Raw genomic sequence first — 25,388 nt, forward strand, 5'->3', positions numbered from 1 at the left:
TTGCTTTTCTGGCGGTAAAGGTCTCTTGGGATCGGCATTAGCTGCTGCCATTTCCGCTCGATTCAAAGTCATTGTACAATCGATCGAAACCTTTATCCCACCAGAATCAAAGTCAAGGTCTCGTTTTCGAGGCTGATTTGGCCAACGAGGCGGAGCAGAATCGAAAAGAAAAAAAGGGATTTCCTTCACAAAAGTGCTCTTGGCGCACCGAGGCGGCCCGGTCCGGTCCGCTCCGGTCGGCTGCCGCGATGAGCGAGCCTGACTTTTGGACGTCAGCAAACTGAGCCCTTGGGCATTTTGCACTCGAAGCTAGCGAACGTCAATGTTCTTCAAATTGTTCTTGTGAGATTGCAGCCGTTTGCTGCCGCTGCTGCTGAGAAGGAAGCCGCGCCCGCCCCACGCCTGACGTCACAGCAGCTCCAGTTTAGCCACTTTTCCCCCATATAAACGTGCGCACAGGCACAAATGTTTCTTTGCCGTTCACCTTGTTGATGGTGACGGTGACGATGGTGATGACGACGACGACGACGATGATGATGATGATGACGACGACGTCTCCGGATGGCTGCTAAACGGACGGCAAGCTTGCTAACGATGGCGTGTTGTTGACTCGCACTCGATCTTTGATTGCAGATGTAACCTTTGTCCTCTTGCGGCCACATGAACGCTTCACACAATGCAACTTTACCACAGCAGGTACCCTCACACTCACAACTGACAGGAAAAAAATACACACCCTCACTTCAGATATACTTGAAGCGCACGTCGTGTGTTTTGTAAAGGGTAGCGAAATATGCTGTTGTCGAGGTGCGTATGATGTGAATCGGCTCGTGTGATGCGCTCCATTTCAGGTGGGTAAACAGCAGGAAGCGTGGAAATACGCCACATTAGGATTGTAAGATAATATGCGTGAGGTGTATGCGACACCCGTTCACATGAAAGATGACCCCGAAAAAAGTGGAACGATTTTTTTTTCTTCATTGAAATGCACGCTTGTCCGCATGAGTATGTTGCACATGTCCAGTTGAAAGACTTGAAAGTCTTTGGCTCATTTCACAGATGCAAGTTGTTCAGCAAGTCACCATTTCTAAACTGTTTTATAGACATCAAATGTAGTATTTTGATGGAAAAGTGAAAGCTACACGTAAACGTGCTCTGCTTTGTCAAGACAAATACTATACACATGTAGCTGCTGTACAGATGTGTGTAGCCCTTTTTTTTCCTTCTCATGTCTTGTCTGTGTATGCGGTGTGTTGTCGTGTCTTGCAATGAGCTCCCCGAGTCAGCCACTTGCATCTTGTCCAGGCGCTCGTCGTTGTCTCGTCAGTTCGCTCGTCGTTACTTCCCTGCTTTCCGTACGATCGTTGTTTCTCTTGTTGCTTCTCATTCTGTCTTGTGCGAGCGAGTGAGTGAGTGAGTGAATTTCAGTTTTTGTTTGGTACTTGGCATTCCGTTTGTGGGGGCTGACTGTGGTTCATTGAGTATTTCTGATTCCACATGTCTTGCTTGCATTTTTGTTGTTGTTGTTTCTTGCGCTCTTGCCTTGGCTCGCAGCTTGGCTGGGGGCTCTTTTGCCACTATCTGAATCTGCAATCCACAAACGACGTCTTCGCTTCCTACAGCGGAAAGCAGCGTGGAAGAACGCATGCGAAAAAAAGTCAACTTACTGTTTATTGTCGTTATTATTACTCAGCGTCTGCGCGTGCGTGTGCGTGCGTGCGTGCGTGCGTGTGTGTGTGTGTGTGTGGCTTAGGTGGTTCTGAGGGACAGTTTTGTCACTGCAGTGGTGAAAAACATCCTGGTGGTTCTTCTGTGGTTCTCACTCACGTACATCAATGCCGCCATGCTCGCCACCTTCTTCAAGCACCAGGTAAGCACGTACGCACGCACGCACGCACGCACGCACACACAACCCTACCCCAAAAAATCCTCGTCCATATCTGGTCTTGACGCCACCCGGACAAGCAAAAGCTCGGAGAAACGGATTTATGTGCGAAAAAGGAAGACCGCTCGAGAAAGGAGCGGGTACGGGCCTCGGGGTTGGCCAGGCTGCAACCGATGCCCAATGAGACTCACAAGATCATGCTGTAGCGTGTTGTACTCCCAGTACACGCCCCTTTTCCATTGCCCAAAAGCGTCCGCTTCTGCCCCCTGTTGCGGCTTTTCCATTCCAGGTTTTCAAGGTCACAAGGTACTCGAGCAAGCTGGACGAGGGCCGACCAGGGCCGACGTCACGGCCGTCTGACCATTGCGGCGGAATCGGAACCGGCCCCTCGTCACGTCCAGCGTGCGGCGGCAATCCTGACGACAAAATGTCTTCGATATTTCCAAGCGCAAGTCTTCGCGCGCGTGGGGAAAGCCGAGGTCCGCTCCGCTCGATCCGTCAAGTGTGACATGAAGGCGACGTAGCCCAAGAAGCGCCCTGACTGATCAACAAGGAAGCGGCCGTCAATCAAATGGGACATGTCCTCCCCGATGAAAATATGAGCTCCCCGGATGGCAAGTCCATTTTCAAGGCCAGCCGTTTCTTCAGCACTTTCTTGCCACTCCCGCCTCCGCTCCTTTTCGGACACGCATCTCGCGTGATCGCGTCCGATTTCTGCCGCGGGGGACCGGTTTTGAGAAGAGGAGCCTGATGTGGCGTACGGTGCTCGGTCGGTATGGAGATGATCGGAGCGCAGCGTGCGCAGTACGAGCAAAAGTAGTCAAGTTCTCTGTGCGGGCTCTCTCACGGGTAAACAATCTCTTACGAGTTGACGAATCCCCATGCGTGTAGCAAGCCCAAGACACTTAAGGCCGAGGTTGAAGGTTTGGAGGAAAGCCACGGCATACTTGGCACTACCGCCAGCGGTCGGACCCGTACGGCGGGCACCGCCGATCGGAGCGTTGCTGGGCGGTGCGGCAGGAAGACGTCGAGGATTGAAAAATGGTGTGTTTGGGGGCGGCCCGGCCATTTAGTGCCATTTGGACGTAACGGCGTGAGGACAAGGGCCGATGAATGCGCCGGCCGCCTCCGTTTCCCGAGCGACGCGCGTGCGAAGGGCTCGGGGCCCCGAGGACGGCTGTCTCAACAGAGGAGACGGATGATTGCTCATGTTCAGGATCGAAGGTCCCGGGCTGCACGACGGTCCAGTAAGCGCGTTTGCGTAGGTCGTCTTCATTTTGTGCCGGTGCTGTTGTTGATGCGGATGCTGTGGGTGTGTTTTTGGGGCGGCGGCGGCGGCGGCGGCGGCGGCGGCGGCGGCGGCGGCGCAGACGTTTCACGAGGAGCCCCGCTACATCCTGTTCATCCACATGGTGATGAACGACAGCGCTCAGCTGAGCTTCAGCGTCACCCTCTTCCTGCTCAGCTACATCGTGTTCCGCATCCGCGTGGCCCTGTGCTGCGTGTTCATCCTGCTGACCGTCTTCAGCACCAGGAACACGCCGCTCAACCTGGCCGCCATGGCGCTGGAGCGCTACGTGGCCATCTGCCGTCCTCTCAGCCACCACCGGATATGCACGGCCCGGAAGACCTACCTGGGCGTGCTGCTCATCTGGGCGGTCACCGTGGGCCCCGACATCAGCGACCTCTTCGTCACGCTGGCCGGCGAGCCGCCGGGCTACTTCCTGGGCTACGTCTTCTGCCTGCGCGCCAACGTCTTCCCCAATCCCGTCACCCTGCACAAGCGCATCGCCTTCGATTGCTTCTACTTCCTGTGCGTCTTCCTCACGCTGGCGTTCACCTACGTCAAAATCCTGACGGCGGCGCGCTCGGCCTCGGCCCGCAAGGGCCTGGCCGAGAGGGCCCGCAACACGGTGCTGCTGCACGGCGCGCAGCTGGCCATGTGCCTGCTGGCCTACGTGTCGCCCGGCGTGGAGCTGCTGCTGCTGCTGCTCTTCCCGGGCCACGGGCGGGAGATCCGCTACGTGGGCTACCTGCTGGTCAACATCCTGCCCCGCTTCCTCAGCCCCGTGGTCTACGGCCTTCGCGACGACAAGTTCCGCAGGTACCTTCGCCGGACGCTGAGGTCCTGCTGGGTGCCGCGCGAGCCCGGGAGCGCTAACGCTAACGCTAACGCTAACGCTAACGCTAACGCTAACGCTAACCCTAACGCTAACGCTAACGCTAACGCTAACGCTAACGCTGCCTGACTTGGATTCCATTCCGCCGCTTGCAGTCTTGTCAACCCAATCCACTTTTGTTTGTATTTCCATTTCTTTCCATATTTCTGGTTTTCGGGTTGCCACACCCATGTACAGTACGCTGAAAAGCTTTTGTTGAACTGACTCATTTGCATTTTTCTAAGTAGGCGCTACATCTGCTACTAACTCGATCCAGATGAATTTATTTTGTGCAGTCAATTGATCAAATAAAATGGCGTCAATCCAACACAGCATTTGACTTGTTTTTTTATTGAGAAACAATCATTGTTTAGCGGCGCATTTTTGGAATGAAATTGTAGTTAACAAATGTTCATTATTAGCCATTTAAGCATTTATTAAATATATTTAGAACCCTTTTTTTTTTCTTCCCCTTAATGTCTCGCTGCCGCCGCCGCCGCCGCCGCCACGTTGGATGACGTGCATCCAACGCAGCGGCGGGGGCGCAGGTCGATGACGTGACACGCACGCTCGCACTCCGGCGCCGCTTGGGCAACGTGCGCTCTCCGGAGCCTCTTCGGGGGCCGCCGTCCGTCCTGCCGGTTTGCCAAGTTCGCCTCTTCCAACACACCCGATTCAAATTCAAACGATGGGCTCGTCCGTGGAAACGCTCTTTGCACAAGTGGAGTCACGCTCGATCTTTGGCACGTGCCAAACGACGCTTGGCAAATGGGTTTTGGTGGCCTGCCGCTTCGTAGCGTCGCCTTCCGGTGCCGCTGTCAAATAAGGACGCAAAAGTATTTGTCAGTCGTTTATTGGTGTCTGGTGCGTACGTCGCAAACATGGAAAAGCCAAATGTTTTTTCATACAAAAGTTACACGGATCCAGGCACATGCACGCAAACTTCATTCCCAAGTTTCTTTTTCGCCATGGCAGCAAAAGTCACGTTGGAGGTTTGAATGGTCGAGTGGTCGTCGCGACAACCGTCAACGGCAAAGGCGCCGCAAGAAAATGGTAGAAACCGCAACGGGACTTCCTGTCCTTCCAGAATTAGGCACGCGACAAAAAGGAGCAATGCCAGCAGGAACTTCACGAGACTTCTTGTTGGTTGTTTTTTTTTGCCCATGTTGCCGCCCTCGTGGATATCGTTGTTGCCCTTGATGATTTGTCGTCCCCGTTCCCGTCGTTGACCTTGCTGCGTTGCTCTCGTCGTCGCCGCCGCCGCCGCCGCCGCCGCCGCCGCCGCCGCCGCCGCCGCCGCCGTTCGTTTTCGGTTATTGTTGTGCTGCCGGTGGCGCTCGTACTTGTATTGGTTGAGTTGCTGCTGTCCCCGCCGCCGTTGTCGTCGCGGTCGTCCATCCCGCGGCGTGCCTCTTGCCACGTCCCAAGCGTCTTCCCGCTTCCTGCGCATCACTTCCTGAGAAGCAGCTGCCGCTCCAGCCGCTCCAGTCGGGCGCTAGCGGCCGTCAGTGGACGCCGAGGCGTTAAGGAGCAGAAGCGACCCGGGCGGGCGGCAATGCCGTCGCCCCGCTAGCCGATAGCAGATACTCTGCGTCAAAGGGCAATGCGGTGCCTGCCGCTGGCCTGCGTCAAAAGGATATGCGACTGCGTGATGCGCTCCAGCTTGCTCATGGTGGCCCGTTGGAAGTCCACCAGGTTTTCGCAGGCACACGGGTCCTTCACCTCGATCTCACCTTGACTTTCCTCTGCCGACGCCAACGCCAATCAGGCAGGAAAAGCAAAGACAACCTTCTTTTTCCTTTTTTTTTTTTGGTGTACCTGGACACACGTTGAGTTTGAGGTTGAGCGCGATGGTGCCGATGGCGCTGAAGTCGGAGGCGTAGAAGAAATGCTTCTCCGCAGGCTCCGAGGCGATCTCGCGAAGCTCCTCCTCCAAGGCTTTGCCCACGCCCACCGCGTACATGGTGATGCCTGCCGGCCGGCCCGCGTCGCGGTCGGCGTTGCGGGGAGCAAATGGCAAGGAAAAAAAACAAAAAAACACGGGGACGCAAACGGGATAAAAAAGTGGAAGTAGGTGGCGAGCAAACAGGAAGGAAGCACACAGAAACAACAGCAGGTCGCCTGAAGCACATGCGAGGAAAACGGGAACCAAACACACAAGTGGCAAACTGGAAGCAAATGGGAAGAAAAAAGCCGGAAAAACGGCAGCAAACGGGAGGCGGAAGCGGCCGCGAGGTGAGCGGGAAGCCAAAATGGGGCCAAAAGCAAAAGGAGACGCCAATCGGAAGGCAACCCCAGAAGACGACCGGCGGCCCAGCCCAGAGGAAGCGCACGTGAAACCCACGGCAAGCGACAGGAAATCAAACACGAAGGGAGGGAAGAGGGAAGAGGAAGCAGACGCAAAGGAAACGGCCAGCCAACGGGAAGGAGTCCGCCGGCGTACGGCGAGAAGAAAAAGCAAAGAGGCGGCGCGCGGCTCGGACCGACCGGCTGCTTTGGCCTTCTTGGCGAACTCGCCGATGTCGTCCTGCGAGCGCCCGTCGGTGAAGACCAGGCCGACCTTGGGAACGGCGCGGGCCGGCGCCCTGGCGCCCTCCGCCTCCGAGAAGCTGCTCTCCACCATGTGCTGCAGCGCCAGGCCCGTCATGGTGCCCTTCTCCATGTACGCCATCTGAAGCAAAAACAAAAGTATCCTTTGCTCGCCGTCCTCGCCGTCCTCTGTGTCATCGCCATCAAAGCCACGCCCCAGCCAAAGAACGCTTTTCCTCTTTGAAAGCGCACACTCTCAGTCCGCATCCACACGACAGAATCGACGGCTTCTTTCGACGGCTTCTTTCTTCACAGTCAAGTCAAACGCTTCCTGACGCATTTCAAGATAGAGCTCCGACTCGGACATTAGAAAGGGAAAAAAAAGTGGACTCAATTTCTTTCCAAAGAAAGGAATTGCTCTCCCGCTGAACATTTCATTTCGCAATCAAAGGCCGGAGGAGGAAGCGGACCTTCGTGACGGCGGCTTTGATGTCGTCGGCGCTGTGGAAGCGGTCCAGCGTGAACTCGGTCCTGACCCGGCTGGAGTACTGGACCAGGCCCACCCGGGTGCCGTGCTCCGACACGTCCAGCGTGTCCACCACCTGACGGAGGGACGGAGAAAAATCGGCCGTCGGGGCTTTCGCGCGCAAAGCGTTGAAGCCTTCCCGCTACCTTGATATTTCAAGTTGAGGGACCAACGCGCAAGGAGCCAGCGCGCCATCGGGAAGGCTCACCTCGTTGACGAACTTCTTGACCAGCTCGAAGTTGTGAGGGCGGACGCTCTTGGAGCCGTCGATCAACAGCACCAGGTCGATGATGGACGACTCGCACGCTAAAACGCCGCAACGGCAATTAGCCGAGTGCCCGTATACATAGATACCGATTTTCTTTTTTTTTTTTTTCCTTTTGACGCCCTTACTTCCACAGCGCTTGCCGTCCTCCTGCAGCAGTTGTCCATCGGGACACGTGCAGTAATACGAACCCGCCGTACTCACGCAGCGATGCCGGCATCCGTGATCCAGCGAGTTACACATGTCCAATTCTGCACACGCACGCATGCACGCACACCAACCGGATGCGTCAGCTGACATTCGCGTTCAACAGAAAAGTAAATATGCAAGTAGACGAGTAAAGACATCGATTTGGGCCAGGCAAATTCAAATTGATCACATGAATGTGGAAGAAACAAAAATGACATTGAAAAAATGAAAACAAACAAGCAAAGCAACAATCCAAAGTGCCCAAACGTGTCCGTCAGTCAACCAAATGTCTACGTACGCGTGCACGTCTTCTTGTCGGGCTTGAGCGCGAAGCCCCGGTCGCAGTCGCACGTGAAGGCGCCGGGCGAGCTCACGCAGATCTGCTCGCAGTCGTGTTTGCCTTGGGCGCACAGGTCGATGGCTGCAACGCACGCGTCGATTAATCGATCAATTGTTGCACCTCTCGGGCTTTCAATCTGGTCCTGGCGAGCGACGGAAAGGAGCTGACCAGCGCTTCCGACACACACTGCGAAGGTATGCGGCTGCCTTTGGGTCTCCCAACCGCTGCGGCCGTCTTGCGGCGGGCGCCTACAGCGCCGCCTTCAGATACGGCTTGAATTCGTTCTGCCACCGCAAATCGTCTTTGCCGGCGACCGGAACGAAACCAGATGCCATTTGTCTGTTCCGTTCCAGCTGCCGCCACCACCACCAAAGGCCCCGAAGGAGATTTGTGGGGTTTTCAATGACTTTTCTTCACTTGACAATATTGTAAAAAACAGCAACTTCATTCACTAGAACGCAGAGAATTTGACCGTCCCCGCCCTCAGGATTTACTGCTTCATTGCGTTGCGACTTCTTATGTGCCTGCCTTGACCACCGGGGGGCAGCATAATACAGTCAGGTAGAAGAATTTGACTTCTTCTACAGTTTAAGTCTCAGTCAGTTGCTGGAAAAGTATTCATTTTTTTGCAGAGGATAAAGAATACACATATACATATATATATATATATATATATATATATATATATATATATATCCGTGAAGATTGCGATATGATCTGTCTCCGTGTTGCTCTGCTATTCCAATTCCCATCGCTTCCAGGGTTGTAAAACCATCTATGCTAACGCTAATGTCAATAGCATTTTCCACTCATGTTAGCATGAAGCTGGCAGGCTGGGATGGGCGCGCGTGTGCGTGTGTGTGCGCCTACACGTGCATGTCTTGTTGTCCTGGTTGAGCGCGAAGCCCCGGTTGCAGTCGCACGTGAAGACGCCAGGAGAGCTCACGCAGATCTGCGCGCAATCGTCTTTGCCTTCGGCGCACAAGTCGATGGCTGCCACACACGCGCACAAAAACGCCGTGCGTTTTTTAACCGAGCATTTGAGAAAGGGCAACTGACAGTCGGCCGGTCAAGCAGCCCAAAAGTCCAGTGCAGTCACCCTGGCAGGCGGCGCCGTCGTCCATCAGCCGGTAGCCGTCTTTGCAGCCGCACCGGAATCCGTTGAGGGCGCTCACACACTCGTGCTCGCACGTGTGATTACCAAGGGAGCAAAAGTCCAACACTGAGCAACGCAAAGGCACAGGAAAAGAGCACAACAACATTTCATGACGCGACGGATGCCAGTTTTGGGCAAAAGTATATCGGGACACGGCAAAGGAATCAAGACGGGCGACGTACGCGTGCACGTCTTGTTGTCCTGGTTGAGCGCGAAGCCCGGGTCGCAGTCGCACGTGAAGGCGCCGGGAGAGCTCACGCAGATCTGCTCGCAGTCGTGTTTGCCTTCGGCGCAAAAGTCGATGGCTGCCACACACGCACACGCACGCGCACGCAGGCGCGTTGCTTTCGAAGAACATTTCCCACATTTGGTTCATCGTAAAAGGATCACATTATTATAGCTACGAGCAGATTTTTCTTGAAGGTCCGAGTCATCTTTGACTCGCGTCTCCCGAGAGCCAAGACGGAGGAGACCGATGACGAGGTGGTCGACGCGCCGATTGCTCTCCGACCCCCCCCCTCTCTTCATCGCGGCGCGGCTCACCCGTGCAAGTCTTGCCGTCGTCATTGAGCGTGGAACCGGGCATGCAGAGGCAGTGGAAGGAACCGGGAGAACTTTCACAAATGTGCTCGCAGCCGTGCTGGGACTCGGCGCACAGGTCCACGCCTGCAACGGCAACGTTACCATCATCAACAGCGACACAACAATGCCGCCGTTGTCAGAGCATCACGATGTCGCACTCGGAGCATCTGCGGTATCACGATACCGCCGACGAATGCGCTGCCATCTTGTTGTCCACGTTATAGCCGCCTCAACGATTCAGAATACGATCATCGCGATCATATCGCAGCTGGAGTATTGCCAAAATTTTGTTTGTCTAAGTGGAGCGATGATTGTTCTCAAGGGTTCGTAATAACGTCATAATGTCAAGTGTCCAAGTATACGTTGTCAAAGTATCGAGACGCTGCTTTCGGAGTTTAGTCAGCATTTCGGCTTAAGTATCACGACATCACTGTTGAAAGATTATATATCGGATGATTATGTTGTCAAAATATCGCCAGAGCATCGAACTTTGCGACTTGACAGTGAAAGTACCGTCAGACCGTTGTCATAATATCGATCATGATGTCGTTGTCATCAGAGTATTGGGATATGGTTGGATGTCAAAGTAGCGCGATATCGGTCAACTTTTGTGATATTTTCACTCTCGTGATATTGTTATGACAGTCAATGTGATATTCTGGTAGTATCGTGATATCGTTGTCAACATATGCAAATATTTGTCTTTCCAAAATATCGCAATAGTGTTGTCAAAGACGGCAACGGAACGTTTCCTTGTCGGATATGACGGTACGGCGTGGAGCCGTGCACACGTCTCACCGCAGAGTTTATCCTGGAACTGAAGTCCAAACTGGTGGATGAGGTCGAAGGTCTCCACGAGGAAGACGTGACTCTCGAAGGGCGGGGACGCCATGGCCCTGAGGGACGCCATGTCGGCCCGGGCCACGCCCACGGCGAAGATCTCGATGCCTTTCTGGCGAGCCTCGGCCGCCACCTCCGCCACGCGGTCCTGCGGACGTCCGTCCGTCACGATCACCGCCACGTTGGGCACCTGGCGGACGGCAGAGAAACGTCATCCAAGAGGAGGCGCCCCACGCGCGCCTGCGTTCGCGCCTCACCTGGGGCCTGTCACCCTGCTGCAGGGTGAAGGCGTTGCCGATGATGTAGCGGATGGCCAGGCCCGTCATGGTGCCCTGCGCCAGCGGGACGATGCGGTGGATGGCGTCCGCCATGCTGGACGCCGTGCCGTAAGAGTTCAACGAAAACTCGCTGCGGACCTGAAAAGACCCGCGAGGTGTTGGGAAGCCAAACTTTCGAGTCAAACTTTGAAGAGGTCACGCGGCAGCAGGCTCCCGCTTCAACGTTCAATCGCTCGGCCAGCCTGTATGCGAGCGCAACGCCGTTCGAGCAGCAAAATGACACGTGACGATGTACGTGGTGCACTCCATTTACTATTTTCATCAAATCGCTTCAGATGGTGGATGGATTTTTCTTCTGTTGGACCTTTGTTTTCCGCACCGACGATGGACCGACTGGCGGAGCTTTGAAGTTGAAGCGGGGTTAAAATAACAGGACGGACGGACGGAAACCAATGAAACCCCTAACCCTATCTAAACGGAGAAATGATTTGAAATGTCATTCCCCATTTGTCTGATGGGTTACTTTCGGGATGGGAGACAGCGCTGCTTTTGGATTTCAATGCCAGTCGCTGATGCCACATTGCAGTCGCATCAACTACCAAATGGACAAGTAGTCAACACCGCAAACTCACTCGATTAAAGTCGCTCATCTTCCTTTTGCGTAAGCGCCTCGTGACTATTCCAAAGTGAATTGAATCGCTTTTGTTGCGAGCATCCAAAGTGAAGGAGAATCCGCAAGCGCCCACCTGACTGGAGTATTGGACCACGCCCACTCGGGTGGCGTTGAGTCCGATATCCAGCGTGTCCAGGATGTCGATCATGAACTTGCGCATGCTCTCGAACTCGTGAGGCCGGACGCTGCGCGAGCTGTCGATCAGGAAGACCAGGTCCACGGGGCCCGACCGGCACTTGGCCTCGGAACCTGCGGCAGGGCACAAAGGTCACGAGCGTTGCGACCGCGAAGCTTTGCCGCCTTGCGGCGCCCCCTGTTGGCGCAAATTTTGCTATTGCCGGACAAAGAGAACGTTTTGATATGGTAATATTGTAGACCGTTTTGATTGTTGTGACATTATCATTGTAATCAAAGTGCGTCAAAGTATCATCACAGTATCCTGATAGTGTTGTCACCTGATATGATCGTGGCCTAAGTGTTGTGATGTGGAAGGCGAAGGTATCGCGATGACATTGTAATGTCCGGGCGCCCCCTGTTGGCTCACATGGGAAAATTCCAGACCAGCAGGAAGTAACTTAGCGCGGAGGAATGTGCTGACATTGAACTGGACGCTGATCACAGAGCAGATTGCTTTTTCCCAGAGGCAACAAATCCTTCTGTGCTGGGGAAAGGTTGTTTTTTTTTTTCCGGGCGGTGGTTGCGGTGGGGGCGGAGACGATGTCGCATCGCATGCTCATCTCAACAGCTCACTTGGATCACGTCAACGGCAAAAAGTCGCAGTCACACTTAAGTGACCGTTTCATATTTCACACAGGTATACGTATGTTTGCATTTGTATATCTAAAAGTATTTATGTATACTGCATGATAAATGGTCCCGCGCATCCAATGGCGTCCTCGCAGCCGTCTTTGCCAGCCAATTGCAGATAATAAGTAAACGTGTAATCGTAAATGTCTCACCGTCTACGTCATTCAAATGTGAATCTACAGAAAGCGCTCTGACCTGCTTTGGGCCGGGCGGCGGCGACGGCGGCCATGTTGAGCAGCACCAAGGCGACGCCGGCGGCCACGCGCTTCGTCGTCATGGCGACAGCTGACTGCAACACAAAACCTCATCGGAGTTATATGCAAAGTATTACGACGCCCATATTTGGACAAAAGTAGGTGGAAAGTGGCGTTCGGGCACAAATTTGGGCTTATACGGACATTTGGATAAAGCCATTGCGAGACCTTTGTGTGGACATGAGTATTGGGACACCTGTCAGTCAAAGGTAAAAGGGAAGAAAATGTGTCAAATGTTGCGGTTGCGCAAGCAATGGGACAAAAGTATTACATGTAGTATAGAAAGGTATTCTTCCCCGATGGCCTCTTTGTACCAGTAGTCAAGGTCCAAGAACGTTTTCTGCCGACGATGAGAGGCTGCCGGCGAATTCCCGACGAGGACGGCCAACATTCCGGTCTCGCCCCCTCGTAAAGACAAAGCTGAAAACAGCTGGCGCAGGAACGCGTGGGAGCTCCTGAGCCGACCTTCATAGCGGCAGACGACTAACGTGGCCGCCTGCTCCCAACCAACAAAGAGCGCTTGTGCGGCCGCACGTCCGCCCGCCGCCTCGCATCTGCTCTCGCTTCCTGCCGGCCCCAAAGTTGAGCTCCAAGCGGACTCACCCCCCCCCCCCCCCCCAAAAAAAGTGCAGCAAAGACCGACTTTCGTCTTTCGTCGCGCGTCATGGCAATTTGTTGTTTTGTTTCCTCGGAACAACGCTGAGCCGATTTTGAGCCGATACCTAACCCTTATGTCAAAGCGTCTCTTGTTTGGGCTCCTCCCAACTGGCGGCAACCACGCACGGAGATGCTAACCCTTGGACCCTTGGAGGGTGTCGATTTCTTCACGGCGTTTTCATGTCATTTTCGGTCTCTACGGCAAACATGCCGGAGGGCGTGGCCAACCCACAAGTCTGGGAAAACCACATTTCATGGGTGCGAATGACATTGTCAGAGCTGGGCCTTCGACGGACCGATGGCGAGAGGCGCGAAATGGTGGACGGGAAACGGCCCCAAAAAAGCGGGGCGGGGGAGTGGCTAAGGGCTCGGAAAGGGTTGTCGATTGGGTCTTTGTCAATCGGTCCCTTGTGGTCTGTCCAAAATGAAAGAATACTGCGTATGAGGCATGCTTGAAAAGTCGCATTCAGCCTCAGCAAAGTCGCAGCATAAAGAGAATGCCCATTTGCACTGCTGATTTGAAATTCAATTATGGAACGTGTCAAAAACTAGAGCCGATCGGGAAAGCCGGTAAGCCCCTTTGGGATTGGGCAATACGGAACGAGCGGAAAAGCCTTGAAAGTTTCTCGCCACCGAAATGACGGATTCTTCAAACGATTGTTAGTTGCAGCCCCGTTGCGACGCTTCATTTCACACTTGAATGACAAAATGCATTTGGCCTCATCCTTTTTCAAACACATGCGGGCGGGCGGGCGAGCGGGCGGGCGGGCGGCCGGGCGGGCGGTTGGCCCGGTTGGGCGGGCGAGAGTGCTCGAGGGCGTTCCAATTGCAACACAAACACGTCGCCGTGACTTTCATTCATCATCCAACGCCACACGTGTGTGCGCGTGCGTGTGTGTGCAGAGCACAAAGAGGCCTCAGAAAGCCCCCCCTCCCCTCAATCACCCCTTCCTGTCCGCCCCCCCCGCCCGCCGCCACAGCTACCGTCCTGCTGAGCACACTCACACATTCATTTATCGTCAAAGACAATCTTTCAGGCTCCCAAAAAAAGAATCCGAGGCCAGCGGCTACGGCGGGCACTTGCGAAGGGGGCCCGGGTGGCGGGGCTTTTCCGCGTTTGGCCCGGTCTTGTTTGATTCGGGCACCCTTCGTCATCCGTTCAACTCGAGAGTCAACTATGTGGTCCGCTATATGAAAAAGCCGCTTAAGCTAGCTTCCGCCACGTCGCCGTGACGACGCGGGTCTCGTTCTTTGCGGGAGGGCCCCCTGCGACGCCAGTCCAAACATTCTTCGCCATGGTCACGCGATAGTTGGGAAGCTTCGTAGCTGCGTTTGAGCAGAAGCAACGGCGTGAGAAGCTGACGGCTGACTAACCACTGTATGTTTACCTGCACGCACGCACGCACGCACGCAGGCACGCAGGCACGCAGGCACCGAAACACACGCTGACATGTACACGCACGCACACGCACACACACACACACACACAGTGTAAAATGAGTCGTGTCAAAAAGAAAAGAGTTGTCTGCAAAACCAAGCCCGAAAATGGCTCCTTTGGGACAAAACAAGGCAAGAAGGTGGCTGGAATTGAGCCAAGAAGTGGATGGCTGCATTTCTGACCCCAAATGGGCTTGTTTTGAACCCAACTCGTTTTGGAGTGCAAGAGGCAGCGCAGAAGCATCAACACACAATCGCACTCATCACACACACACGCTCACACACACAGTGCAAACACACACATTGACACACTCACGGGCACACCCAAATACACGCGCACACGCAGTCGTCCGCTTGCAAGTTAATGATCGACGGCGGTGGAGCGAAGTCGCGAGCAAGCCAGACGGCGGACCGTTTAGAAGAAGAGCAAGCCCGAGGTGTTGACGGGCGCCAGGCCAGCACGACTCGGCAACTTGCTCCTGCTCCAAATCCTGCTCCCGCTCCTGCTCCTGCTCCCGCTCCCGCTCCTGCTCCTGCTCCCGCTCCCGCTCCTGCTCCTGCTCAGGGGTGACGTGAGACAGGCAGCGTCGAATGGAGGCGGCGGCGGCGGCGGCCATGATGGACCAGCTGGCGGCCGTCGAGGAGGACGGACGCCGAGGTGAGATCCGTCGCCCTCGCCAAATGTCTGGATGACTGTCTCGCTGCATGCGTCCCTCCCTGTCTCACTCTTTGCCTTCTCTGTGTCTCACTGCATGTCCGTCTCAGCGCCCTCACTGTCTGCCGTCTCACCAGCTCATGCCACATCCTTCCGTCTGACTGCGCTTCTTCTCACCGTCTTCCTTGTGACCGTCTCGCCGCACGACTACGACGGCGGTCTCGCTCGGTCTCGCACCGTACACCTCGTGCCTCTCCCTCTGTCTCCCAGTCTCGCCGCACGCCCGTCTGTCTGTTTGACTGCGGCCGCTTTGTCACCCTCTACCAGAGGTGTCGCGTCCTTCCGCCGTCGCGTCCTTCCGCCGGCCCGTCCGTCCCTCCGTCCGTCCGTCTCGGCGCACGTGCTCGAGTCAGTAATAAGAGGCGACGGAGGTGGGCACCTCCGGGTCACCTTGTGAACCCGACACTGGAAAAAGGTTTGGGGACGTCTCGCTCAATGACCGCCGACTAGCAACGCTTTCAGTAATCGGGTCATCCGTCCGCCCTGTTGGGCATGGTTTCATGAATCGGTTCAAAACAAAAAATGCCAAGTACACGTGTGTTTACTCAACAACAGCGCATGATATCGAATTGAGAGTGCAGAAAATGCGCAACCGGTGATTCAATTCGGGAAATCGGCAAAAATGGTTGCAGGTGAGGGGCTGAGATTTGGAGGCTTTGGATTGATTATCCAAACGGTCGTTGATTTGTTTGAAGTTGTCGATGAGCGTTGACCGCAGCTCGGATCTTTTTGACTCACTCTCTCAAATTGGCCCCATTTCTTCTTTTTTTTTTTCACAAATGCAGCCCCACCGTGCCTCTGCTATCTTTTCAAATTGTCGAGCGAGACAAATATATTGAAATGAGCTTGCTCTCTGTCACAATGATGCGATGTAAAAAGGCGTTGGTTTTGGGGGACGGGGGCATTCTTGAAAAGTGATTTTAGAGATGTGAGAATTCCGGCCAGCGCAGCCAAAGGTTTCCCTTCCGAAATGTGTTGCAGAAGTTTCCCCGCATCAATTCGCTCGCTTCCAAGCCGAGGCGGACACTCACCTGCTGGACGGATACGAGGGCTGGGACAGGTGGGACGCGCAAAAAAGGTCCTGTTCCACACACACTCACTCACACACAGACAAGGACAAAGACGAGGTCCGGCTCGGCTCGCAGGAAGGTGGCGAGGATTTACCCCAGCGTGCTGCGCGAGGAGGCCCGAGTGCGTGCGCTGGAATGTTGCGGCCGGCGGGGGCGACGCGCCGTTATAAGAGCGGCCCACCCTCGTGCGCGCGCGCACGCATGCGCAAGCCCCACCTTGAAAAAAGACCTGACCTTTTGCTTTGTCCATGGAACTTTTTCTCCGTCCAACATACTAGTCTCTCTCCACATTTTGCAAGAAAGAGCACTTTTGAAAATGCCGAGGAAAAAAAAAAAAGTGCAGTAAAGCTGAATCTCACGGTGCTCACTTTAGCCGGGGGGTCCCAACAGGAGCGATTGATGCGGCGCCTCCAAATCTTGAAGATTTGGCTCATAAATAAAAGATTTACATTGAAAAGCAACCAAGTGTGCACGCTGCACCGGAGAACGAGTTGAGTTCAAAATCCTCCCCCCCCCCTCCCCCCCCCCCTTTTTTGAGCCACCTTCTTGCCTCGTTTTGTACAAAACGAGCCATTTGGGGGGCTTGTTTTCTGCCAAAACAACTCCGAAGTCATGGACGGCTCCATTTTGGACGGGGTGTCCGAAGACGTTTTTCTTGGGCGGTGTGTAATATTTGATGCATGCTGGCAAACTGTCAAAGATGATTGGAGTGGCACGAGGGCAGCTTTAGCGGGCGGCCAATTCCTGTGAAAAGATGCTCCGAATGGAATTTGAGCGTTCCAAAACAAAAATTTGGCCAACTTTTGTTTTGAAGGTGACTCCTTGTCAGCACCAAACGCGGAGCAGCAAAGCCTTTCCCGGGATTGCGGCCGTCCGCTCCCGTGCCCCGTCTTTGCCGAGTTTCCCGCTGGGAAATAGTTGACCTTTCACCCCTCAGGAGGGGGAGGTCTCATTTGGACAACACTCATTTGGCACCCGAGTGAGTGACCCCGCAGGCACGCACGGACTGCGACAATGTCCAGCGTGCCAGCGGGCCTTGCTCCTGTTAAGAATGCAAAGGTCACGCGGGAGCTCAATCCCAGCGCCCGAGCGCAGGAATGTTCTCAGCATTGGAAAGCGGCCCGTCAACTCCAGTTGACAAAACCTTCTTGTTTGGGTGACTTTGCTGTGGCCAGGCTCTGACCTGGACTAAAAATCAAGTCAAACATTTGACCGCCCAATATTTGTCTGTCAAATTAGGGCCGCTTGTAAAGTCCCTTCACCACAAACGGGCGTCCGTCTCTCTCTCTCTCTCTCTCTCTCTCTCTCATTTCATGGTTGTCCGTTCTTTGTCTTTGTCTTGTCGTGTGTGTGACTGACGAGGCTTTCGTCCAATCAGACGAGCGGAGCCAGCCTGCCAATCATTTGCAGCTGGAGGCGGAGCCCTGGACGACCGGAACGTCGTCATCTTGCACGCCAAAGTCGCTCAGAAGTCCTACGGCAACGAGAAGAGGTGCGCCCGCCCGCCCGCCCGCCCGCCCACCCGCGCCCCCGCGCATGCCTTCAAAGCCTTGCCCGTTCGAGTCGTCGTGATGTGCATCGTCTCGATTCATCTTGATTCCTATCGGCAATCATGTCCGTTCAAGTGTCCGTTGTTTGCATTCTGTGTACGTCCTGACCATTCATGTATTCACCCTGTGCATTCATGGGTGCGCCATGTCCATTCGTGTCTATCCGTGTTGCCGTACATGCGGGAGACACTCGTCCATTCATGCTCATCACGCCGTTCTGATGATGTCCAGTGTCAAGTTGGGTTTGTGTGCGTTCATGCCGCCGCTGTTGTTGCGTCTTCAGGTTCTTCTGCCCCCCTCCCTGCGTTTACATGGGCGCCAATATTTGGAGGCTGCTGCAGGAGCTCCTCAGAGGTGACCGCGGTTGTTTGTGCCGCCCCGTGGCGACCCCCCGCCTGACTTCCTGTGTCGTGTCCAGCGGGCGTGCGCGCTGGCGGCGGCAGCGTGCGTGGCTACATGTGCGTGGACAGTGCCGCGCTGACACACAGCGACGCCCACAAGCTCAACTTTGAAACGCTCCCCAACACGGTCAGACGCTTCATGTCCATTTATGTCTTCATGTCCATTCACGTCTTCATGTCCATTCACGTCTCCGTGTCCATTCATGTGTCCGTCGAGGTGGACCACGTCAATTGATCTGAAAGCAATAGCCTTCCGAATATGCTGAACATTGGCAAGTGGCCGCGTCACAACAAAACAAGTCGCAACAAAACACAACTTGTTTTGTTGTGACGCGCCGACCGGACCGGCCGGCCTGCGAGCAAGCTGTTCAACTTTAGCCCGTGCTGACTGCGGCCTCTACAGCGTCTGGCTGGTGAAACACAAAAACAACCGTGCTAAAATGTTAGCGTCTTTGTAACATTAGCCACCGTGACCGATGGACACATCATATGGACGCTTGTGCACAAAGTGTGAGCAACATAAGCGAGGTTTTCTTTGTAATTGAATGAAAACACATCCCTTATGTCAGCCGCGTGTCACTAATGTCAGTGATGTTAGCGACGTGTGGCTAACATGTTTACTTATATTGCTTAGCAATTTTAGCAACGTGAGCAACATTAGCTATATTGGCATCGTTAGAGACTGGCCACTTATGTTTGCAATGTCAAAATTGTGAAGATATGAGTGATCTTAGCAACACTGGCGACTTTGATCAGCGATATTGGAAATGTCAACAATGTTTGCAACATTGGCGATATCGCGAGCCTTTTTCAAATCGAATGAAATCACATCACTGGTCTTATCCGCATGTGGCTAACGTCCATGATGTCAGATGTTGGTCACACGTGGCTAATCGTCATCACTTTTTTTAGCGATACTAGCGACGTCAACAATGTTAGCAACATTAGCCAGGTTAGCCACTTCCGGCCACTCCCTTTACATGTCCATCTATTAGCAATGTCAACTATGTGAGATGTCTCAGCCATGATGTTAGCGATGAGTGACGATAGCATCGTTAGCATAGCACAGTTACGCTAATTGACATTGTTGTTGTGGTTTTGTGTCACGGGACTTTTCCAGACTGGGATGTTGGCGTGTGCCAAATCTTTGTTCATCTCGGACCAGGACAAGAGGAAACACTTCCGTCTCCTACTGAGACTCTTCCTGGAAGTGGGCTCCGGTAGACAGGAAGTGGGTTCAATCAGACAGGAAGTGGGCTCCTTCCACAGCCGCCTGATCAAAGTGATCTCCAAACCGTCACAGAAGAGACAAAGCATGAAGAATGCAGACCGTCAGTACACGCGACATTCAACCATTTCCGTTGTGCGCATGTGTCACATGCTACGTGTCTTTCTGTGCTTGTGTTTGTGGGTGTCTCTGTTTGTGCATTTGTGTGTGCGTGTATATGATGCCTGCGTGTGCGTGCGTGTTTCAGTGTGTATCTCGGCGCGTTCCCGCGTCGCGTTGTTCAACCGCCTGCGCTCTCAGACAGTCAGCACTCGTTACCTGGCCGTGGAAGGCGGGGCCTTTGTTGCCAGCGCCCGACAATGGACCGCCTTCACCATCACGCTTGGTGCGTTCGCCGCAGTCGTGACGTTAGCCACAGTAGCGAGGTTTGCCGCATTCGCAACGTGTGGCAAATATTGCGAAGTCCGCATCACATTTTTTTCCATTTCCTTATTCATCCACATCAGGCAATTGAGAAGACATTCTGTTTTAGTCAGTCAACGAATTAGGATGTGACAATGCAGCCCAAAAACGACATTTGACTTGAGTAGCTAGCTAGCATCAATGGTGGTATTAGCAACATAAGTCATTTGGGTCAGCAATGTTAGCAACGTGAAATAGGTTAGCAACCTTTCCGAAGTGCTCGCTAACAACGTTTTAGTCCACCCCAGCAATCTCAAGCAAGTTCACGACAACAGCTGGGTTAGCCACGCTGCTGACGTTAGCAACATTAGCAACAAATGGTTGCACCTTTCACTTTGGTCATGTTGGCGAGCTCGGTGACGTTGGCGACGTCGGCCGTATTAGCAACCCGGGGAATAAGGAAGCAAAGCCAAGAGTGAGGGAGCAAGGAAAGAAGCAAATGAAGACGAGCAAAGAAGAGTGCAAGGGAAGGAGCCGAAGGAGGACGTGAAGAAGTCGCCGACCACCCAGCTTCCATGTGTCTGTTGTGCGTGCGTGCGTGCGTGCGTGCGTGCGTTGAAGCATGTGCGAGTGCACGTGTGTTTGTTTAACTCCCGCCTCGGACCACCCGGCAGCGCCGCCCCTCACTCGGCTCGGCTCGGCTCGTCCGTCCGTCCGTCCGTCCGTCCGTCACTTCCTTCGCCGGCACGCTTCGCTTCCACGCAAACATACGTGTGCCAGGTGGCTGTGCGTGTTCGACTTACAAACGTGCGTGTGTGCATGGGTGGTTGTGTGAGTGTGTGTGTGCGTGTCCCTGTGAGTGCTTCTGCATCTGTTTCGGTGTTTGTGCGCGTGCGCGTGTGTGTGTGCGTGTGCGCGCGCGCGTGCGCGTGTGTGTGTGCGTGCGTGCGTGCGTGTAGTGGAGGAGCAACGCGCTGAGCATCAAGGTGACTTTGTGCTGAGTGAAGGATTCGTCTGTTACGGTTCCGTGGTCCAACTTGTGTGCACCGAGTCTGGACTCACTCTGCCCCCCATGGTAACACACACACACACACACACACGTACACGCGCGCACACGTACACGCGCGCACGCACACGCACACACCCACACATGTCCAAGATGGCGTTCCAAGTTGGTTTGCGGTGTGACATGATGATGTCATGCTTTGCTATGACATCATCGTAATCATTTCGGATTTTTCACTATCGTTACTCTGGATTTTGTGTGGAGTTATCTTTTTTAATTCAGTTAGTTGGAAAGAGTTTTCAAGTGCAGGTTTGTTGCTTTTTTATTACTAATTGTTGCTTCAAAAATGTGTCATTTGAGTTTAGTTTTAGTACTTGGTTTCAGTTTGTTTTCATATCTGGCGTATATTTGTCGAGTGCAAGGTAAAAAAAGAAAAAAAGGTCACCGTGTGTTGTGTCATAAAGTAAAGTCAAATGAAAACTGTTTCAAATGAAGCCCGAAAGTTCCTGCATGATCTTAGTTGACAAAGACAACAAACAAAAACCACCAAAGAGCAAGGACGTGTGTACTTTGAATTTGTTAGTTTGTAAACGCAAGATGACATTTCGGTTTTTGTTTTTTGAAAAGCGTCTTTGTTTTAATTTGATCTGGTGAGCAAAAATGTTCTGTCGATTTCAGCAGCCACAGCCGTTCGGAGGCCTTTTTCTTCCTGCTCTGATGATGCCGGCCGGGATTTGCTGTCAGGTGTTTTGGGGTTTGGGGAATTTTGGGAACCCAGCTAGTTTGGACTTTGCGCCCGGAAGCAGACGTCCGTCGCGCCGACGAGTCAGCGGGGAAGCGGCCGGGCCTGGCAAAGCAAAAGACAAACGCGCGGGCGCCGAACCCGCCGGCGTCGGGTTGCTACGACAACACCGGAATACGCACGGGCTGCCGTTTTGAGCGGCAGAAAGAGCGAGGACAGCGCTTTAAGTAGGTCCAGCTGCGCCGCGAGTTGAAGCCGCTCGGTCATCTCCAAACGAAGGCTCGTCTCTCAAATCGTCTTTCCCCATTGGAAGCAATGCCATTGAAATGAAGCCCTTGCAGCCCCTCCTAAATGACGCGGGACTGTCTGATGCGCGGCGTGCGTCCGAGAGGAAACCTTTGCGTCCGCTCTATAAAAATGTGCGTGTTGATGAAAGGGAGGCTGGCAAATGACCGAATGGTTCCAAACGCAGTTATTGCATTCCCCACTGGTTATTGCCACAATGGACTCGAGGACTAGAACCGTTAGTCGACTTCTATTTGGGAGACATTTTTGTTTCGGGGGGGGGTGCATTGTATATTATTGAATGTGTATCACGTATTGCAAATAAGCCTTTTAGCCAAAACATCGTGGGCTGCGCACACAAGCCATCCCCGTGCACGGCGAGCGGGCCGGTGAGCAAATGCGACCTTGTTTTTCTCCAGGTGATCCGCAAGGTGAACAAGCAGCACGCCGTCTTGTCCAAGGACGAGCCCGTGTCGCAGCTGCACAAGTGCGCCCTGGAGATGCGAGACGCGCCGCGAGCCTTCCTGGCCGTCGCCAACGACGCCGTGGTGCTGCACCAGGTGGCCCTCGCGCTCGCCGCCCTCGCCGCACCCGCCGCCCTCGATGGCCCCCGCCGCCCCCGATGGCCCCCGCCGCCGCCCTCCACTTTTCCCCGGGCCTCCTGGGCGTTAAGCGGTTCACATTTGTCAAGTGCGGGCATGTTTCCGTGATGTAAGTCTGACTGGCCCGGCCTGGCCTCGCCTCACAGGCCGCGGCCGGCGCGAGGGAGGCCGGCCGAGTGCCGCTGAACGACAGCTCGTGCTGGACCGTCATCGGCGTGGAGGTGGTGGAATTCGGCTTCTGCCAGCCGGACGCCGCCCGCGTCCGGACCCCCGTCACGCCTTTTCCCGACGTCAGCGGCCTGGAAGTCAGTCACAATATGCATGTTTTCACCCGTTCCACTTTCAGTGCTTCGCGTGCATTCATTTCCTCACATTTGTTCATTCAGTCATCCGCTGGGGACATATCGGTGCAAGACACGCACTCGTTCGTGCATTGACAAGACACCAATACTCCACTCGCTTACTTCATTGGCTCGCCGGACATTCAATCCTTTCTTTGTCGTTGGCACAGGTCAGCGGCGGCGGTCACGCAGCCACGTTGGAAGTGCACGGGGAAAACCTGGGGCCTCACCTCAAGGTCTGCTTTGGCGGCAGCGAGGCCGACACCATCTTCAAGTAAGCAAATGAATGAGCAGATAGAGATCGATTGAGCGAGAGCAAACAAACCGAAACGACATCTTGTGTTGATAAAGTAATGGTTTTGGCTTTGGTCTTTATCAAAACATATCACCCATGAGCTTGAATTTGAAAGCTCGACCCCGGCTTGAAACCCGACCTTGACAAATCTCCTCTTGAAAGATGTGCTTTGAAATTGCCAAGCCTCCCTGCAATGCGGACCCGCCCCTGTTTGGCGCCGCCGACGGGCCGCGTGCAGGACGCGCGGCGAGCGGGCACAATCCAAAGACTCTCCTGTTTCCTCCGCGGGAGGCCCGCGTGACGTGGCTCCGGACCGCCCGCCCTGGGGGGCGGGGGGTTAGGGGGGGGTGTCGGTTCGACGGACGGACACCACAATGCGGACCTTGTGGCTCAGCTGCAGCCAATTAGGAACCCGAGAGCGGCTGAGGTGGGAACGGGGGCCCGAAAACCCGATCGATCCCCCGGCCCCCGAGTCGGGCGCTCAACCGCACGCAGCACACAACGCTGCTTTGAAAGCCTTCTTTGGAACCTTAATTCCGGTTTCCAAGCCTCATTTGGGAGCGAGAGCCGTTCTGAAACCTGGCTTGAAACCCGAATTTGAGTCAAAGCAAAGTATGAAACCCCAACTCTGGCTCGCGACTCTGATTTGAAACCCGAGCGCAGGCCTGAAAGCCTGACGTTGGGGAGATGTTTTCCTCGAAGATCGGGGGCCGTCAAGTGTGGGCATGTGAAACCCTTTGAGACTTTCTTGTGATGTAGAAAGACGTTTGACTTGACTTGACCTGACCAGGAAGCCAAATCCTGAGCGGAAAGCCTACTTTCCAAAATGTGCCTTGTGTTTGCCACTCCAACCGTCCGCGGCATGAACCGTGGCCTCGTTTGACAAGCTCAAGCTGCCTTCGAAGGTGAAGCCGTAAGCCTTGCTTGAAACCGAACTTTGAAACGCTCACTCTGGCTGGAGTGTCCCATTCGAAGTCTTATTTGCGCACCCGACCACAAGCGTCAAGCGCTCACGTTGGATGTAATCCTTGACATGAAGCACCGACTTTGAAGCCTTCTCCCCCAGACCTCGGGCCAAATTCTGAAAGCCAACCCGACTTTGAAATATGTTGGGGAAGCCCGCCCCCTGGCGTGACACCCTCATATGAAGCTCTCTTCTTCTTCATCTGGTGTCTAGGTCCAACAAGTGCCTGGTTTGCGTGGTTCCCGACGTGTGCGCCTTGCAGCGGGCCTTGCGCTGCGCCTTGCGCTGCGGTTGTCGCGGCCACGGCCGATGCGGCGGCGGCCGATGCGGCGGCGGCCGATGCGGCGGCGGCGCGCTGACGGTGCCCATCTCCCTGCGGCGCCCGTGCGACGGCCTCGTCTACCGCACGGCCTTCAGCTTCACGTACACGCCGGAGCCGGAGCGGCCGCGCCGCCCGACGCCACCCGCGGCCGGCGCCCTTGCCGGCGGCCCGGCCCGCGACGTCCGCGGGGCGGCGGCCCCGCGCCAAGATGACGCCCTGCTGGACAGCATCCACCACGAGTTCACCAGGACCAACTTCCACCTCTTCATGCAGCCTTGAGAGCCTCCGACCTGAAGCCTTAAGTCGGGCTTTCTGCAGCCCGACCCGACCTTTTTTTGACAGCCCGTTTTGCCAGCCCCAAACTGGCATGACGCCCCATTTCTGTGGTTTGCAACCCCACCCCTAGCTTGAAACCCTGCTTTTTCGTCCTCACCTTTGTTTGAAAGCTCATCCCCAGCTTGAACCCCCGAAATTTGCAACCACCAACTCAAATAAAAACAGCAAATACCAAGACATGTCATCATTGCGCGTGTGTGCGCGTTCGTGTTTAGTGTGTGTGCGCGTGTATGTATGTGTGTGTGTGGGGGGGGAGTGCGTGTGTGCGTGCGTGCGGGTGTGCGCGTGTGTGTGTGTGGGCGTGTATGGGGGTGCGTGTGAGTGCGTGTGCGTGTGTGTGTGTGTGTGTGTGCGCGTGTGTGGTAGCCCCCCCTCCTCGTCCTCCTGGGGTCCGAGTATGTCAACATGTGCGTGTGCGCGCGTAAACTGGCAGCTGTCAGTCATCCCCTCCAAAGCTGAACAAGTAGCAGCGACGATTGATGGTTTTGAACAAGTTTGCAAATAGCAGCATTTGGCCGTCTTGGGCCGATGATGAAGAGAAAGGACAAGAGT

The 25,388-nt window shown here is 54.7% G+C and overlaps 3 protein-coding genes across 9 annotated transcripts; 2 read left to right on the forward strand and 1 right to left on the reverse strand.

Moving 5' to 3' along the window:
• Positions 1-499: 499 nt before the first annotated feature.
• On the forward strand, positions 500-4,134 carry LOC147142782 (odorant receptor 131-2-like). The gene is made up of 3 exons (XM_086040352.1): positions 500-696; positions 1,754-1,870; positions 3,256-4,134. Exons 1-3 carry the CDS (start codon positions 661-663, stop codon positions 4,132-4,134), a joined length of 1,032 nt encoding a protein of 343 aa, XP_085896478.1. The 5' UTR covers positions 500-660.
• A 535-nt stretch (positions 4,135-4,669) lies between these two features.
• On the reverse strand, positions 4,670-16,509 carry matn4 (matrilin 4). 4 transcript variants are annotated; one of them, XM_086041282.1, is made up of 17 exons: positions 16,324-16,508; positions 12,425-12,518; positions 11,496-11,671; positions 10,729-10,887; positions 10,430-10,661; positions 9,593-9,715; positions 9,232-9,354; positions 8,993-9,115; positions 8,764-8,886; positions 7,852-7,974; positions 7,493-7,615; positions 7,308-7,405; positions 7,044-7,175; positions 6,532-6,715; positions 5,863-6,015; positions 5,685-5,789; positions 4,675-5,552 (listed from the first exon to the last, which is right to left on the reverse strand). In XM_086041282.1, exons 2-17 carry the CDS (start codon positions 12,504-12,506, stop codon positions 5,494-5,496), a joined length of 2,118 nt encoding a protein of 705 aa, XP_085897408.1. In that variant the 5' UTR covers positions 12,507-12,518; positions 16,324-16,508; the 3' UTR covers positions 4,675-5,493. The 4 variants fall into 4 exon arrangements, with proteins under 4 accessions (XP_085897406.1, XP_085897407.1, XP_085897408.1 ...); XM_086041280.1 differs by having other exon boundaries at positions 4,670-5,552; positions 5,863-6,715; positions 16,324-16,509; XM_086041281.1 differs by lacking the exon at positions 16,324-16,508 and adding an exon at positions 14,990-15,605 and having other exon boundaries at positions 4,670-5,552; positions 5,863-6,715.
• Positions 14,400-25,011, forward strand: LOC147142784 (recombining binding protein suppressor of hairless-like protein). 4 transcript variants are annotated; one of them, XM_086041285.1, is made up of 12 exons: positions 14,400-15,235; positions 16,274-16,352; positions 17,741-17,854; positions 18,196-18,266; positions 18,331-18,440; positions 19,434-19,644; positions 19,789-19,926; positions 20,903-21,018; positions 22,396-22,536; positions 22,725-22,883; positions 23,090-23,193; positions 24,392-25,011. In XM_086041285.1, the coding sequence occupies exons 1-12, from the start codon at positions 15,169-15,171 to the stop codon at positions 24,777-24,779; spliced, it is 1,698 nt and encodes a 565-aa protein (XP_085897411.1). In that variant the 5' UTR covers positions 14,400-15,168; the 3' UTR covers positions 24,780-25,011. The 4 variants fall into 4 exon arrangements, with proteins under 4 accessions (XP_085897411.1, XP_085897413.1, XP_085897414.1 ...); XM_086041287.1 differs by lacking the exon at positions 22,725-22,883; XM_086041288.1 differs by lacking the exon at positions 20,903-21,018.
• Positions 25,012-25,388: the final 377 nt, after the last annotated feature.

Source organism: Filicampus tigris, chromosome 9 (genome assembly GCF_054856515.1).
Source record: "Filicampus tigris isolate MCC_2025a chromosome 9, RoL_Ftig_1.0, whole genome shotgun sequence".
NCBI classification, from domain to species: Eukaryota; Metazoa; Chordata; class Actinopteri; order Syngnathiformes; family Syngnathidae; genus Filicampus; species Filicampus tigris.

Excerpts from the sequence above, each read along its gene's own strand:
- LOC147142782 (XM_086040352.1), top strand. The coding sequence starts at position 661 with ATGAACGCTTCACACAATGCAACTTTACCACAGCAG. Across the intron at positions 697-1,753 it reads ATGCAACTTTACCACAGCAG|GTGGTTCTGAGGGACAGTTT; the intron begins GTACCCTCACAC and ends TGTGTGGCTTAG. Across the intron at positions 1,871-3,255 it reads CCACCTTCTTCAAGCACCAG|ACGTTTCACGAGGAGCCCCG; the intron begins GTAAGCACGTAC and ends GCGGCGGCGCAG.
- LOC147142784 (XM_086041284.1), top strand. The coding sequence starts at position 15,169 with ATGGAGGCGGCGGCGGCGGCGGCCATGATGGACCAGCTGGCGGCCGTC. Across the intron at positions 15,236-16,273 it reads CGAGGAGGACGGACGCCGAG|AAGTTTCCCCGCATCAATTC; the intron begins GTGAGATCCGTC and ends AATGTGTTGCAG. Across the intron at positions 18,441-19,433 it reads TTGAAACGCTCCCCAACACG|ACTGGGATGTTGGCGTGTGC; the intron begins GTCAGACGCTTC and ends GGACTTTTCCAG.
- matn4 (XM_086041280.1), bottom strand. The coding sequence starts at position 12,506 with ATGACGACGAAGCGCGTGGCCGCCGGCGTCGCCTTGGTGCTGCTCAAC. Across the intron at positions 5,790-5,862 it reads CAAACTCAACGTGTGTCCAG|AGGAAAGTCAAGGTGAGATC; the intron begins GTACACCAAAAA and ends TGGCGTCGGCAG. Across the intron at positions 5,553-5,684 it reads GGAGCGCATCACGCAGTCGC|TGACGGCCGCTAGCGCCCGA; the intron begins ATATCCTTTTGA and ends CTCGGCGTCCAC.